Source organism: Panthera pardus, unplaced genomic scaffold, assembly GCF_024362965.1.
Source record: "Panthera pardus isolate Hobbes unplaced genomic scaffold, ASM2436296v1 HiC_scaffold_8, whole genome shotgun sequence".
In the NCBI taxonomy this organism is placed as follows: domain Eukaryota; kingdom Metazoa; phylum Chordata; class Mammalia; order Carnivora; family Felidae; genus Panthera; species Panthera pardus.
This window is the reverse complement of record NW_026527013.1, coordinates 41,820,741-41,838,131: the sequence shown is the minus strand read 5'-3', so window position 1 is coordinate 41,838,131 and position 17,391 is coordinate 41,820,741. Positions and strand designations below refer to the sequence as shown.

At 37.9% G+C, this 17,391-nt stretch overlaps 1 protein-coding gene across 3 annotated transcripts in view; it reads left to right on the top strand.

Annotated features, from left to right (window-relative positions):
- The window catches only part of CNTN3 (contactin 3), a 339,239-nt gene that overhangs the window by 307,159 nt on the left and 14,689 nt on the right, over window positions 1-17,391 (top strand). For all 3 annotated transcript variants that reach the window (XM_019428460.2, XM_019428459.2, XM_019428458.2), the window contains 2 exons: window positions 772-887; window positions 11,586-11,769. In XM_019428460.2, coding sequence (XP_019284005.1) covers window positions 772-887; window positions 11,586-11,769 — 300 coding nt within the window. The remainder of the gene's footprint in view (window positions 1-771; window positions 888-11,585; window positions 11,770-17,391) is intronic.

The following is a 17,391-nucleotide window of genomic DNA, read 5'->3' as shown; positions in this document are numbered from 1 at the left end:
GACCTCAAGTACTCCTTCCTTATTTGTCCAAACCAAATTTCGAATACTCAGGAGAAAAAATCCGATAGGTCCTTCCTTGGACCAAGACTCTGTCTCACTATCAATAAGCATGGCCCAGAAGAAGGATCATTTAACACAGAAATGGATATCAGGGCAGGGGGAGCCTCTGCTCAGAGCTGTGCCCTGAGAGGAGAGAATCACTGTGAGCCCCTAAAGCTGCTAAGAGTTGTTTATTACAAAAGGATCTTTTTGTTGTGTTATAAGTTCTGTGCATGCCTGTCTACTCCTTCAGAACAGTGAACTCCTGGAAGTTGGCCCATCCTACTTGAGTGTGCCCCTGTTCTGGGCCTTGAATACAGAAGGCACTCACTAAATGCTTATTGAATAAATGAACTCTGTAAAGCATGACTTTGTTTGGCAAAACATAATAAATAAATAAACAGACAGCCTTTGTGGGCATAGGAGTGCCCAAGCAAGAGCTGTGGGATGAAGGGGAGAGAACAAAGGAAAAGAAGGGAAGAAAAGGTACCAAGAAAAAAAGTACAACAGAGGAAAGAACAGGTTCCTGTGGCTGTTTAGCAAGGAAAAGCCCATTGACTCCCAAGGAATGGAAATAGACCAAGACATGGTTCATGTTTTCAAATAATGTTATAATCTACTTAGTTGAATTTTCAAATACATTATAGTACTTTTTTGAAAACAAAAGCTTCAATAGATTTTTGAATTAAGTACCAAAATAATAACTGTATTTCACTTTCTGTTGCCAAACAGAGCCTACAATAGCTCCATCTCAAGTGTCTGCAAATAGCCTGTCTTCCTCAGAAATTGAAGTGTCATGGAACACCATTCCTTGGAAGTTAAGCAATGGACATTTACTTGGCTATGAGGTAATTTCTTTTAAAACTAATTAGACTGTATATGTATGTTGCTGTGGTACCTTGTCTCCTTTAATTTAAACTTCTTTTTAACAATGACATCTTAACTAAAGTCTGACTTTTATTGAAATTTTACCACCACATTGTCCCATGTGATTATCAGTGGATATTGAGTTTAACTCAATGAGTTGAATGAAAATAACTTGGGATAGAAAAGGAAAAAAAAACAGTAATATGGAAGGAGATCATATATCAATCAGATGGGCTAAATCTTTTAAATAGATTGACCAGAAAATAAGAATGAGATTGAATTGCATTATTAAGTTCAAAGATATTTATGCCAACAGGAAAACTCTTTCCTCCAGCTCTTTGTCTTACTTTTTTGGTGGCCTTGTTACATTGCACTCTTTTAGGTTCTTGAGAAGATAGCTGTCTGTAACTTAATTCTTGCCTTAAGTCTGGGACCTAATTCTTACTTTCAAAGAACTCTGTTTGGGGGCACCTGGGATTAAACATCCAACTCTCCGTTTCAGCCTATGTTATGATCTCAAGATTTTGTGAGTTTGAACCCTGTGTTGGGCTCTGTGCTGACAATGCAGAGCCTGCTTAGGAATCTCTCTGTCTTTTTGCCCCACCCCACTCTCTCTCTCTATCTCTCTCTCTCTCTCTCTCAAAATAAATCTAAACTTTAAAAAGGAAAAGTAAGCAGACACAGAGAAAATGGAAAACATTCCAGATTAAGGAAGCCATGTTGGAGAAGTAGAGGAGTAGAAACTTGCCTGCAGAAGAAAGATCCTGTGGGAAGGACAACTACAGATAGACACAGGAGAGCCAGGCTCCAATGGCTTTGAATGTTGAGAAGAACCATCCAGACTGGGCGCCATGTTTAATAGGGAGCAATTGGAAGTGGGAGCAGTTGAGCTGAGAACTCACAAGATGAAAAGTCTTAAGACTTCTCTGACAGTGATATTCCAAGAGTTACAGTTATGATTTCATCCCGACCCAGAGCCATCTTTTTTGGAAACTTCCCTCACGTTTGTAACTCCTGATTCAGTGACAGGTTTTCACAGGCACATTTGCAACACAGGACCATAGACCCCACCACTTGCCTAAGTAACCTCAAATTATTGCACCACGGTGGCCATCAGATCCATAGACAGTTAAGCTGAGCTAGTCAGATTCTTATTTATTTTGTTGCACTAAGCAATATAGAGATTGTAATCACTGAGTGTAATGCAGCGATATGTCGAATTTAGGACTCGGTTAAGGCTTCTCAAGTGAAGGCCGTGGGCAAGCAGGACAAAGCTGGTCTGCAGAGATGAGATGGAACAGACATATTCCCATACAACTCCAGTGAATGGAGGAGACAGAGACCCATGAAGGCTTAGAGAAAGCAACGCAGAATACCTCTTTGACAATTGTGCAATTCTTAAGTCACCTCACTGTCTTCTTTTTCATAATGGCACCTTGCCCTTCTTTTCAGTAAACTCCCTTTATATTTGAACTTTGAGAGTTTCTGTTTCTGGTAACCAAACATTGACTTGAATAAATATTGATGATAACATAGAGAAAAAGCAGACTAAAGCAGTGATGCTCTAAGAGGGCACCATGTGCTACCTGCACCAGAATTACCCAAATTTTTGCTAAAGTTGAACCCCCAGAGCCCTCCCTGGACTCCCTGAACCCAAACATCTAGTAATGAGTCTTATTAATGTATATTTTTAGTAGGCATCCATAGGGAAATATCTTCTTGCCCCTTAAACACAGGACACTCAGGTCCTGACACGAAGAAACTTAATCAGAGACAGAGCTGCCCAGACTTAAAGAAGTAAAACCCCACACAGATACAGCAAACCAACTTTATCAGCATCTTAAAGGAAGCCAAGAACATTTAGTTGGAAAGTTCCTTTAATTCCAGGACAGTGAATGGAAGCACTGAAAGGTGGTGGGCAGCCCGTGGTAGCTCCCAAATGATTACAGCAGTGGCATTGTTGGGACAGATAGGTCGGATGGAAGGAAATGCAAAGGAAAGTAGTTCTGAGCTCAAACCTGAGCTCAGGTCCTGACTCTGTCATTCCCTGGATGTGCTAGAAACGTTGTGTAAACTTTGTGAGCCTCATTTTCCTCACCTGCAGAATGGTGCAGTAGTTGGCTCAACCTCATTAGGATTTGGGGAGTATTGAATGATACTAGACACTTAATATGCTTTTCACAGTTTCTGGCTCATAATAATAACACATAAGTACAAGTCATATCTCAGAAGAATTTTGAAATATCAACTTATGGAATTTTCCCCAGTAAATATCCTCAAGCAGTTCTTCAACTCTAAGCTTCTTTGCCTCCAGAGAGTTTATGATGGTTGTCAAGAGAAGTTGCCTGTAAGAGCCCTTTCTTCCTAGCTTCCTAGATTCCAAAGCTCAAGCCCTTAAGGAGCTAGTTTCATGTATCCTGGAGGGTAAGAAGAGAGAAATGCCACTGAGGAAAAAATGTAAGAGAAATTTTGGGTGACCTTGGTGGAAACAAACATCTGAGGCTTATAAAATCTTGGGGGCCTCATAGCTTTCTACCTGGCAGTGTCCATGTTGGTAGCAAGACCACAAGGAGGGAACAGATGTATTTTCCATATGCAGCAATGATCACTGATTTCCCATTTTCCAAGCACGGTCCAGGAACTGACGGGATCAAACCAGTGTAATAGTAAGTTTTCTTGGCGAGGGTTTGGGAATAGGGACCCCCGCAGTGATTGAGGTTGAATTTCCCATTAGATGAGTGGGATATGAAGCTCCATGGTTAAATCAAATTAACTTAAAGAAAATTTAAGAAAAAAACATATTTTGCATGCCTAAAAAAGAAGATGGAGATGCACATCCCCCATTCATAACTTTGTGATTTACAAACCATTACACAGGATCATAATTTGACAGCTGGTTGTAGTTTGTGAAATAGTTAAGAGAAATAAGCAAGGGAATATGTGGGAAAGGGCTTTGTGGGTTTTCAAGAACCACAGCAAAGCTAGCCATTGCTGGCAATTGTTTGGCAGCATAGAGGCAGAGAGATGTTAATTTTGCAATATATAAATTTAAGCTGATAAGAATAGTCTATAAGAGGGGCGCCTGGTAAATAAACATTAAAAAAATTTTTAAAAAGGGGTGTCTGGGTGGCTCAGTCGGTTGAGTGTCTGACTTCAGCTCAGGTCATGATCTCACAGTTCATGGGTTCGAGCCCCACGTTGGGCCTGTGATGATAACTCAGAGCCTGGAACCTGCTTGGGATTCTGTGTCTCCCTCTCTCCCTGCCCCTCCCCGGCTCACACTCTGTCTCTGTCTCTCTGTCTCTCAAAAATAAATAAACATTAAAAAAAATTTTTAAACAAAAAATATAAAAAGAGGGGTGCCTGGGTGCCTCGGTCAGTTAAGCATCAAGCTCTTGATTTCAGCTCAGGTCATGATCTCACACAGTCATGAGATTGAGCCCCGCATCAGGCTGTACAGTGGGCGTGGAGCCTGCCTAAGATTCTTTCTCACCCTCTCCCTCTCCCTCTGCCTCTGTCTCTCTCTTTAAAAAAAAAAAAAAAAAAAAAAAGAATATTCTATAAGAAAGCTGAAGCATACCTCTGTTGGTCATGTCAGGAAAGAGAGAGTAATCGAATGAAAGAGAAAACCAAATAATGGAAGTAGAGCCAGCATAGTGTCTTACAAAGTCCACACCATCTTAGAATGAGACAGACTTGCATTCATCCCCACTCGGATCGAATGGAAGCTCCATAAGGGACATGGAACTCTGCTGGTTTATTCAGTGCCAAGAGTCCTATCTGGTACACAGGAGGCATGCAAACAATATGTGTTGATTGGATAAATGCAGTTTTGACTCCACTCTCTTACTGCTGTGTGGCCTTGAGCAAGTTATTAAAGCTCTCCAACGTTCAGTTAAAATAAAGATGGTAATAGTAAATAACATACTGCATCACTGGAGAATCAAATGAGATAAAGCCGTTACTGTCAAAATGGCCCAGAGAGACTTGGGCTTTTCTCTGTTTTGAGTATTGGTCATTGGCATAAGATTTCTTTGGAGGAAAAAATTTGAAAAGCAGTGAAGAAATATGGAAACAAACACTTACACAGTGACTATTGTTTCTGTTGGTGCTGTTGTTGCCGTTGGGGTAGGAAGCAAAAAATGAGACAGGCAATGAGAAAATGGGACTTCCTTGAAATTAATTGTGAGTTGGGGTGCACTGGCTCTGCCCTGGGTATATAAAGAACAGCAGACCTAATATCCAAATGCGGCATGGATATGCATGTTGAAAGGAAACAACTAGTGAAAATGTCTTTCCCGAGTGCTTGTTAGGTAGGAAGGCAAAGAAAACAAACTAAGAGAAAGATAGACTAATCGGGAAAATCTTAAGAAATAATTTATATAATTACACCAAGATAAGAATATATATTTTCTTAGGTTCAATAATGACTCAAGCACTAACATGGAGAGACAAACGACTTAGCAGAGTGTTTAATTACCAGTCATGTGGCTAACTTTCTGGGTTGCAGTTTCCCCAATATGGCTTTAAAATTGTTAATAGCTCCTGCTTTTCTCTCATCTCAGTGAGGGTTGATCATGTGCCACCTGGCATGCTGAGCACACATCATCATTAGCATCTAGACTAATTTTCTTTCTGATTTGACCAAGTAGTAGTTGAGGAGCTCATTTCCCTGGGCTCCAATTTATTTCATCTGCTAAGCTATAACACTCAGGCTCAGATCTTTTCTTGTGCCCTTTGGATAGGAACAAGAGATACAGATGTGATAAAGAGGATGCGGCATGTTTAAGTTCATGGGTAGCGGGTGCCGGAGGAGCAAAAGCTCCAAAGTTAGAGCATAATATATACCATCAGTTTCTTTAAAGCCATTATGTGTCTTGAAAAAATAAAAGTTGGGAGAATGACCTTGATAAGTGATTGAAACAGAAGTCTCCAAGTGTGAAATAATACAGATTAGCATATTTGGAGGAAACCTCGTAGATTTTTTTTTAAAGTGTATGGGGGGAGCATAACCAAAAATGTAAGCAAAATGCCAAACTGTAACTTCACTGGTACCTTCGTCCCGCCTCCTGTTCTAAATAGCTCTACAGAATATGCTTAGTTCCTAACCTTGTAATTACAATGGGAAAAGTTGTCAAATATTTGAGTAATTTTTGGAGAGTATGAAAATTCTGTCAGAAAAAAAGAAATATGTATTGAGTCTAATTCCTTACTATCAGGCAAAGAATTAACTTCATCTTAGAATGAGTTGAATGTCCATAGGAAAATTGGAGAGACAATTAAGATATATTTAAACAATTAGAAATCAGGCAAAAATGAATTCAAGTAAATGAAATGTAGACCTTTGGCTCAGGGGAAGGATGGGTTATGCTAGAGAGAACAGCAACTAATGTGTAAGTGAGGGTTGCCCAAATGGAGTTGTGTGTGTGTGTGTGTGTGTGTGTGTGTGTGTGTGTGTGTGTGTTTCAGATATAACTGACATACAGTATATTAATTTCAGATATACGACATAATGAGTTGATATTTGTATATATTGTGAGATGGTCACCGCAGTAAGTCTGGTTAACTAACATCCATCACCACACATACTTACAAATCTTGTATGCATGCGATGAGGACTTTTAAGATCTACCTTCGCCATTACCATTGCTTTACATTAGGTCCCCATGACTTTTATTTTATAACTGGAAGTTTGTGTTCTTTATTAGACAAAGGTGATCCCTAGAAAACTGGGTCTCAGCGTTGAGGGATCCAGCGGAATAAATATCTTGGCTTCTCTCCTCCCATATTCTCATCTGCCTTCCATTGGCCAAATCCAGTGAGAAGGCAGGGCCAGGGGTCGAATAGCACACAGGTCATCCTGAGGTCTGAGAACCAATTAAAGAAGAGTAGAAGACAGATCTGGATTTGTGTTCTAAAACACTGTTGACTGCATTTTTGCTGCTTTATGTTTATTTAAGTATGTTTGGTGTCTAACAGCTAAATTGAAATATTTGTCACTCTGAAAATCTTTATGCATACACAAAATTATTTTAGTCTATTAAAATAGTATTTCTGACTTAATACCTGTATTTTAATGGCTGAAAAAGTGTCATTTTTTCAATAGATTATTTTTATAAATTGCATCTTGTGTTAAGTTTTAATTAAGTGAAATCCTTTGTGGAATGATATTAAGGACTCCTCACAGCAGGGACATCAGTTTTTGGAAGGACCAAATTACTTGCAGAAACAGAGGTAGCATTTTAAATCCTGACATTCCTCAGGTTTGTTTCTGTTTACTTATACAGATAAAAATATTTTGGCTTGTGATATGGTTTTATGGTTCTGAAGAAAAATAATTATTTTATCTCCTCAAGCAGTTAGAATTCCAGTGTCTCATAGATGCACAGAATATTAGGATTGAGTACTTAGCTTGGTGGATGAAAGGAAAAAACCATCTCTTCGTCTCTGCTGTATCCGCCAAACACTTCTTACACCAAATATGTGAGGGGTTTTCTCTACACTGATCAATTCTCTGATGTCTGTTGGGTGTCCTAAAATTCAGTTCAGTTCTGACACCATAAACCTGGAGTTAGCTTCAGATCCCACAAATTAAGGGCTAAGTCCCTAAGACTACCTGCCTCCCCCACACATACACTTCAGATGCGTCTAGTACGTCTGATTGGCTGAAAATCAGGGGTTCCACAACCTCCTCCTTGGGTTTGAGATCTTGCTGGTACGATTCACAAAACTCAGGAAAGCGCTTTATTTACTATTATCCGTTTATCATAAAGGATACGACAACCAAATGGAAGAGATTCATAAGACGTGGTGTGTGGGAAGAGGCACAGAACTTCCATGCCCTCTCCAGGAGCTCTACCGTCCCAGTACCTTGGTGTGGTCACCAAGGCTTTTCTGAACCCTTCCGGGAGGGCTTCTCATGAAGGCTTCACTACCTAGGCATAGATGATTAAATCGGTGATATTTAGTCAACCTGAGTAACTCAACCTCTAGCCTCTTGTCAGTAGGTGGGGCTGCAAGTTCCCACCCTCAAATTATATGGTTGGTCCCCCTGGCAACCAGCCCCTTTCTTAAGGTATCCTGCAGCCACAGATAGCTCATTAGCATACATACTGACACATCTCTTTGGAGATTCCAAGGGTTTGGAGCGATCTGTATGCCAGGAAACCTTGGCAGAGACCGAATATGTATTTCTTAGTATGTCCCAGTGAATCTCTGTAGTGGGAAAGATGGAGATGGCATTGGTTCAAATCATCCAGCAATACTGAATGCTTAGTATGTGCAGGCTTTGCTGTGAGTGGTAGAGCTCTGGTAATGACCAAGACAGACACTGCTTCAGATGTGTGTCCCCAGCTTGGCATCTGCCTCTCCTGCTGTCCTCCATGCCCAGAAATGCAGTGGTTTCTCTTCACAGGTGCACACTCTGCACTAGCAAACCAAGGCACAGTGACACACAGCTGTTCAAGAGGGTGAACTATAACTCAGGTCTATCGTGATAGGAAAATGTTGAGAGCCAGCTATTCTTATCACGCTGTCCTTTGCAGTAGATTTACCTTTTATTTCCCTCCCACACACTAAACTCAGAGTTTACTTTGTGAAAATTTCTGTGTGTCTTCAGTTCTGGACATTTTATTTCTCAGACATTTTATTTTCTCTTTTGATTGTTGCCTTTTCCTTAATCCTTCCTGGAACTCGGGTTGGAACTTCTCATTTGACTTCGATATCTCTTAACTTTGTTTTCATTATTTTTTATTTTTTCCTCCATGTTCAGGGTTTATTAAATCTCTTTTCCATCATGTAGTCTTCAGTTTAATTCTGTCACTGATTTTACTTTTTAATACTGTATTTTTCTGGTATTTTTCAAATACACCCAATTTGGGTTTCTTTGTTTTTAATCTTCTATTCTTGGCAAATATAGATTCAGTTCCTTCTTTAATAAATCTGGACATTTTAAATATACTTATTTTAAGATCCACTTCAGATCACTATCTTGTAGCTAGTCTCCCACTAGTTGAATCTCCTAAGTTTCTTTCTTGTTAGCGGGTTCTTCATGTGTTTTCTAATATTTTTCTCTGCTCATCTTTAGTAGATGCAACTTTCATGTTCTGTCTTTGTTACATTAACTCTTTTACACCAAATATAACATATATTTATGTATGCATATATATTTATATATACACATATATTTATTCTCTATCATCTTTTTTTAATTGAAGTATAGTAGACACACTCAAAACAGTTATATTTGCAGAGATTTTCCTGCAATGTAGATATTTTTCCTTTCTTCTTCCCTGCATTGTGGTTGTGTCTATAAAATCTGAATTAGCACAGAGTGATATTTTGTTTTCTCAGGTGTAGGACTTTTACCCAGAACACAGCTGGAAGGAAAGACATGGTCTTAGTCTTTAATAAAAGATGATTTTCCCTCCTTTATTTTTCTTACGTTATTTTTTCCCTTTCCCTCCTTTGAAAAAAGACTATCGGGGCACCTGGGTGGCTCAGTTGGTTGAGAGACCGACTTCAGCTTATGGTTGGTGAGTTCCAGCCCTGCATCGGGCTCACTGCTATCAGCACAGAGCCCACTTCAGATCCTCTCTCCCCCTCTCTCTTTGCCCCTCCTCCACTCATTCTCTCTCTCTCCCTCCCTCTCTCTCTCTTTCTCGAAAATAAATAAATATTTTTTTAAAATGTAATTATCAACCCTTACAAATATTCTTGACCAAAAGTTTATAGAACACAATTGATTAACTACTCACAGAAAATTGGGAATATTAATGTACTGCCTTGTTTCTTTATGTTTGAGTTAATACACATGTATTCAATTTTTTAAGTAAAGCTATGTAAGAAGATTACATAATCAATTCTAACTAATATATTCCAATTTGGCACAAATTTTCTCCACTGTCTATATATTTCTAATATGTGTCAGAAACTTAGATCTAAAAATAAATCTCTCGTTCTGGTACACGGAGTACTTCAGAAGGATAGTGCTATCAAGGACTTTTAAGTGCTTTCTATAAATTTATTAACGATATTCTTTATGCCAGTTGAAAATTATTTTCATTTCTTCTTTGAATTAGTCATGTAAGGAACACTTCTGTAGACAACTTATATTGAAGTGATTTGACATATCAGAAAAAGAGTGGACCATAAGAAGAGGCCAGATTGCCCTGATTGAGTTACTTAACTCCTGAATGCCTCTGCCGTCCCATCTGTTGATATTTTAATAACTCATAATTTTGTGATTTCCCACCCCCCAATGTATACTATAGCAAAGGCCACAAGTCAATCTGTCTGTAACATTTTTTTAAAATTACTGGTTATGTGTCATTCTTCTTTAATAAGTAGATAATGCTTTCAAGGGGAGGGAATGGTGTCTTGCCATTTGGGAGTTGTCTGAACCTACCACTACCTAGTATTTATAATTGTTGAGTTCAGAATGTATGCCGGTTTTTGGTATCCATTAGCAATTTACTTGGCTGTGGCTTTATAAAAGACAGTTCTTTTGCATGTTATCTTTAATTAATGAATAAAATCCGTGGAGTTTTCATTTATGATGGTAAACGGGGTCTGTTAAGATATGTGGATTTTTTTTGTTTTTTTTGCTAACATGTCATCATCAACTTTCAGTGTTAATTCAGTGCTTTAAAGGTGTAGAAACTACATATTCAAGTTAGTCCTGATCATTTGGGCTTATATTCTTCTTTTGAGGTTTTTATAAAAATTAACTCATGTCCAAAAGAAATCCACATACACCTATATATGGATGGACACAGCATTTTACATGAGTTTAAGGGGTCCTATATATAAATATAATGTGAATAATAGAAATATAAAAATATAAACACACACATATACATGTGTATGTATATGCATGAATATGTATATACGTACATACATACATGTAGGGAAATAATTGTTCTCATGTAATATTTCTGGGAAAAGTATTATTCTTTCCTACAAAGCATAGTAATACTTTAGAGATAGGGAACATGTATTTTTATCATATTTTTCCTACCCTTATTTGTTTTTTTAATTAAATATCCCCCTTAACTTACTTTATACTTTATACTACATATGCATTTATCTTTAACATCTCATCATTTTGCACGATTCATAACTATGTCAGTGGCTTTCCTTTTCTCCTCCACAGCTCTGCATGCACAGGTGGGATTGTTGACAGCTGGCCATCACTGTAGTACAATCCAGTGGCCAGCTGGCTTTTGGATAGTGCTTTCTCTGACAGTTCACTTTCTTCACAGAGGGAACCTCCACCATCCAGTGGAGGTTCATGAGGGCTGTCAGCATTCTGGAGTTGAGCTCGGTCCTGGCTGGTTAGGGCCTGAGAAGTGAGAGCAGCTTGCTCTTTCAAATTTCTTCATTTCACCCTCATTTCCCCTTTATAAGCTATAGTCTAGTAGTATTTAGCACTTACTCTCTTTGACTTTATCTGGCTTCTTTGTGTACTTGTTTATTCTCTGTCTTCTCCTGGAGTCCCTTTTTGTCTCACTTGATAACCTAATGGAACACCTAGCGCATAGTAGGGCCTTAATGAGTCTATGTTCGAATAGTTGAATATAAATACGTTACAGTGCCGATCTTAATGAAAACCACCTAATATAAAAGGTGGTATTGTTTGTGTCAGCCTTTTGCATTTTTTCTGTTTTTCTGTCTACCAGGTGCGGTACTGGAATAATGGAGAAGAGGAATCGTCGAGCAAAGTGAAAGTGGCGGGAAACGAGACGTCAGCCAGACTCCGTGGCTTGAAGAGTAATGTGGCATATTACACAGCTGTCCGGGCGTACAACAGTGCTGGTGCTGGTCCCTTTAGCGCCACGGTGAATGCAACCACAAAGAAAACTCGTACGTATATTCCGATTTTTTGAATGGTAGGGAAGTTGTTTATGATAGCCTTCTTTATCATTTAAAATGGACAACCCAAGTCCCTAAGCACAATGAATATTACAAACCCAGTTCCAAATGCTTGTAAACTGCAAGTCACCCTTGTCTTTGTCTTTGTGATATCCCTGAATCTTCAGATAGAAACCCAAATGAAAATAAATGTGTACCTTTTGAAAAAATCTTAATGTGAGATGTTTACTCAAGTCTATGTACTTTTCTTTTAAAATAAGTAACCTTAGGGGCACCTGGGTGGCTCAGTCGGTTAAGTATCTGACTTCAGTTCAGGTCATGATCTCATGGTTCATGGGGTCGGGCCCAGTGTCAGGCTCTGTTCTGACTGCTCAGAGCCTGGAGCCTGCTTCAGATTCTGTGTCTCTCTCTTTCTCTCTGCTCCTCCCCTGCTCGCTCTCTGTCTCTGTCTCTGTCTCTCTCTCAAAAATAAATAAACATTAAAAACTAATAAAGTAAGTAAACTTAGTTTATTTTCATGTTTTTTTTAGTTCCCTAAAGCTTGATGATTTCTGTTAAACATGAATAAGTTAAAGTTCACACCGAAGAGTCGAGAGTGATATTCTTCCTTTTTTTTTTCTTTCCCACCTTATTCAAAAGATGGCAATGTGCATTAAAAAGTTACCACCAGAAGTTGTTGGTCCACATGAATATACTGATATTTTAAAAAATATAATCAGAGATGTCAGTGTTGCATTCAACGCTGAGTCTTTGTTAGCTAAATATTCACAGGTAAATTCACAAGCATCATTTACAAACTATACATAACTTGGCTTTAAATTAGACCACAGGAAAATCAGTGATTTGCAATTCCATAGTCTCCCGCATATATATCAATGAAACTGATAGCACAAGTATATTTTTAATCAGTGTATTAATAACTTCTTGCAATACAACCATTTGGATTGTCCTTATCCTTGTAATCATCATAGCTGATAATAGTTAAGAACATTCTATGTCCCAGGTGCTTTACATGCATTCCCACATTTAAACTTCCTAACTACCAGATGAGGTAGGTATCATTACTTTTTTCCAATGTACAGGTAAGGAAAGTGGGCATGACAGATTACGTACTTTTAACATAATAATCCATTACTTTTATTTACAGAAAACTATTTTTTTCTTGTTTTCAAAATTTATTAACTCAGTGAAAATGTTTGCTTAACTGGCTTCATATGGGAATGAGACATTAATTTTGCTTCATTTCTAGTTTCATTACTGCATTTCTCTCTCCATATATAATATCCAAATTTTTGGGGAGAATATACACTTATTAAATAAAATTGCTAAGTATACCAATAATATAGGGGTGCCTGGGTAGCTCAGTAAATTGAATGTCCAACTCTTGATATCAACTCAGGTCATGATCCCAGGGTCATGGGATCGAGCCCTGCATTGGGCTCTGCCCTAAGCATGGAGCCTGCTTGAGATTCTCTCTGCCTTTCCCTCTGCCCCTGTCCCCAGCTTGCACTGTCTCTCTCTCTCTCTCTCTCTAAAATAAAATAAAAATAAATAAATTTTAGTAAAAATTACACCAGTAATATAAAATTAAATATAATTGGCTAACATTGTGGATAAGTTAAAATACATATAAAACATAATTCTACTACTTTAGATTTTAATTAGCCAGTGTTAATTTAATCAGTGAAGTTCACATGTTCATCTTTGTATTATCTATATAAAAGAGAACTTGGTTACCAATTTAGTATAATGAGATTGCAGAGCAAAAGTTTAGCAGCAAGCCATTATAAATCTTTGGTGGCATACATGTACAAGCAACCAATACATGTCATAATTCAGTATTATCCCTCACTAATTATTAGGAGAATCCTGACCCAATCTTTTACTCATACTACACATCTAGGGTTAGATGAAGGAGTATTTGGTTTTGGAAATACTTGAACTAAAAATATTCGGTGTTTAGAACTTCTTGCTAAATATGTTTGGTATTCTCAGTAACAATTCTGAATTAGTAAGATTTAAATATACATCATCATTTATATATTCAAAGCACAGCATCAATCAAAAATTCTGATTGCAAGAAGATATGCAAACAAGTTTATCTGGCTCTTTCCTCTGACTTAATAATTGATGTGATTACTTGCTAGAAAATTATGATTGTAAAAGCCAGTATGACATCATGGAATCAGTGAGGAACTTAGCAAATTGGTAAGGCACAAGGAAAAGACTTACAGATCAATAAGAATATTATGATAATGTACAATGAGTGAAATAAAACTGTAAAAAGAAGCAAAACCCTTGTATGATTTAGGTGTAAAATATAAATACCCAGTCTAAAGTAGAAGTTTGCACCAAGAACGATGGTGATTATGAGTTTAAAAGCTCACACTTACTGCATAATTTGCTGTGACTGTTCTAGGTATGTTTCATGTATTGATTCTCAGTTCTCACAGCAACACCATGGGTTGGAAGGTGATGGTAGCTTCTCTTCAAGGATGAGGATGCTGTGGCATATAGAGGTTGTATGACTTTGCTGAGACCACAGACTAAGTAGCAGTATAGACATCCAAATCCAGACATAGTCTTAATCAGCGTGCTATCCTCTCTTTCAACCATATAATTAGGATATCCACATCCCGTTTAACACCAGTATTTACTGGGATTTTACTCCACGCTTAGGAAGTGGGTAAGGTGATCAAAGATAGACTGGACTCCTTTGTTCACAGAGCTTTTAGTCTGACGGAAATCCCAACAATTGAATGAAATCCCTCTGAACGTGATGCATCCCTATTGCTGCAATTGAATGGGAGTGTGTGTGTTGATCTGTAAGTGTTATTAGGGGAAAATTTCCTATATTGGGTGGGAAACGCTTAGAGATCGTTGAAATCCTTAATTATTCTAAGTTTGGATATAAATAGCATGTGTTAATTTTTCAATTTTATGTTAATAATTTTTCTTTAAAGGTACAAAAATGCAAGTAAAACAGAATCCTTTAAAGCTGGTGTTATTACTGTTACTGGGAGCTTTTAATAGCCATCCTAACCTTTGACGTAGATTTAGCTTCAAATCCTATTTAAGAATTTTGGTAAGGTTTTTGTGATTATCTCTCTGAAGAGCATTATCATCATGCTTCAGGCATAAAGAACTAGCATAACATCTTTGATTCCTTTCTTGCTATCTGTTTTCCCCTCTGGATTGTAAACTTTATGGGGAAAGAATCCTTCTGTGTCTTGTTCATCCAGCCCCAGTACCCAGCATGGCGCTAGGAACCACTCATTAAATATTGAGTGGGTAGCTAATTGGAGGAATGGCATCTAAAGAAGCAGGCCAGCCTGAAGTACTATTATTAATCAAATATACTTCCTCTTGACTGAGCATTGTGAATTCAAAACACTTACGGTAGTCTTTTACCATCTTGCTTAAAATGTGCAAGTTTCATATACTTGTAATCATGGAATTCAATATGCAAGACTTTATAGCAGTACGGATCTTGTGTGATTATTTTTGATTAATGTAAAATAATACAAGGATTCTCAAGTTAAATACTGTAGCTTCCATTAAACACTTAATTTTTGATATCCAAATACTTGGTGTTTTTTGGAAGCATTTCGAAGGTAATTAGCCTCTTTAAGTAATCTAAGATGGTTACTTGCAACCCAAGGAGAGCTAACTCTTAAGAACATCTTGTGTCTAAAGGCACTGATGAAGAAAAATTGCAGATGGCATGTAAGTGATGAAATTTCTTGGCTTCTAAAAGGAAACAGACTGAGAATTTTATGTTCAGAGATTGCACAAAAGAATTTGTAGGGCAAATATTCTGCTTTGTATAACTAAAAAGTCAAGTGGTAATCCTGGCTTTCAGTATGGATGGATTTAGCACTCAAACAGCGTCCTCAAGAATCATCTAGTAAGACCTCAAACTGAATATTCCTAAAACTAAATTCTTGACTGCTCCATCCACTCCATTTAAAACATTTCCTTTCTACAGTATTCCCTACCTCAGTGAATTAAATCCCAGTGTTTGAGTTGCTCAGGCCAAAATTCTTGGAATAGGCCTCAACTCATCTCTTTCTCTCAACCCCAACAACTGATTCAGAATCGGACATGTGCAAGCATCCACCACATCATATTGCTTTCACAAGCTGCAGATCCTCACAGGAATCAGGGCAGTGACCCCTTACTGCTCAGCCTGTTTCCACCCTTGCCTCCCTAAGGCCACAGTGATGCTCAGGCTGTCCCCTTTCATCTCACTTCAGATAAGTACTAAATCCTTATAATGCTCAACAAAGCTTTATATGATCCATCCTCCAAATCCTCCTCTGACTCATTTTCTATTTTCCTCCTCACTCGTTGCACTTTCACTTCAGAGCCTGTGCATTTGCTGTTCCCTCTGCCCAGAAGGCTCCTTCTCCAGGCATCCAAATGGCTTACTCTGTCATCTCTTTCAGATCTTTGCTCAAATACCAGCTCGGTGCCATCTGACCGCCATATTTAAAAGTGCGTCCCTCATCTCCTGACACTGTTTCCTTCCCTGCTTTGTTCTTGGGCAGAGCCCTGACAACTACCACACATTCTGGAACTTGTCCTTATTTATTTGATTGTTGTCTCTCCAGCTTGCTTTGAGTGGAAGGCAAGGTCCTTCAGGGCACAGATTTCACCTGTTTTGATCATAACTTTATCCTCAGAGCTCTGTCTCCACTGTTAAAGTAATCATAGTTGGTGCCCAATAATATTTGTTGAACAGATAAGACTCTCCATCTCTTGGTTCTGTTCAGTGGTGGAATCATTTTCACCATGTTCCCTTTTCAGGGTAGAAGTATTGCAATTAGCACCTCAAGGCTTATTTCTGTCAAAGAAACACCCTGGGAAAAGTAGACCGCTCCTTCCTGATAACTCCATTCAGAGCTAAGGATGGTTCTTCTTGGCCTATCCCAGAACCAGTTGTTACAGCCAGTTGATAGAAAACCTTCACAGGCCTGGCCTGAATCACATACCCAGACCTCACCCTGGAACAAGGGGAACCTGTATTTTTATGCCTTCAGTGATGATTATGCATGTATGTCCACTTGAGAAAACAGAATAATATTAAGTGGTACAACATTTTGCACCTGAGTTTTTGCTTTTCTAAATACAATGTTTATCCATGTAAGTTGAGCTAAAATCAATTACCTAAATTTATGGAAACCAATTAAGTGTGTCCTCAGGAAATGAAAAGGTATGTGAGTAAAACACACACACAAAGAATATGAATAAGAATATTTCAGAGGTTTTTGATAAAATGAATATTCCTGCTTCAAATACATAATTTGGAAGTCCTAGAATTTTTGTATATATAATTTAATTAGATAATTATCCACTCTACGTTATGACTTAGGAAATATATCCATACAAAGTTTCCCAAATTTTATATGTGATCTGTCTTTTCAATTTTTGCCATTTTTGTGGGCCTCTTCTAATATGCACCTAACAACTTTTCTTAAAAATTAACATACAATTTTTGCTTTCATAAACTTAAAAATAAAGCAGAAACTAACTTTCAGAGTATGGAAACTAGTGTCATTGCCATAAACAGCTACTAACAAAATAATAAGTTAAATAGTAATAATAATAATA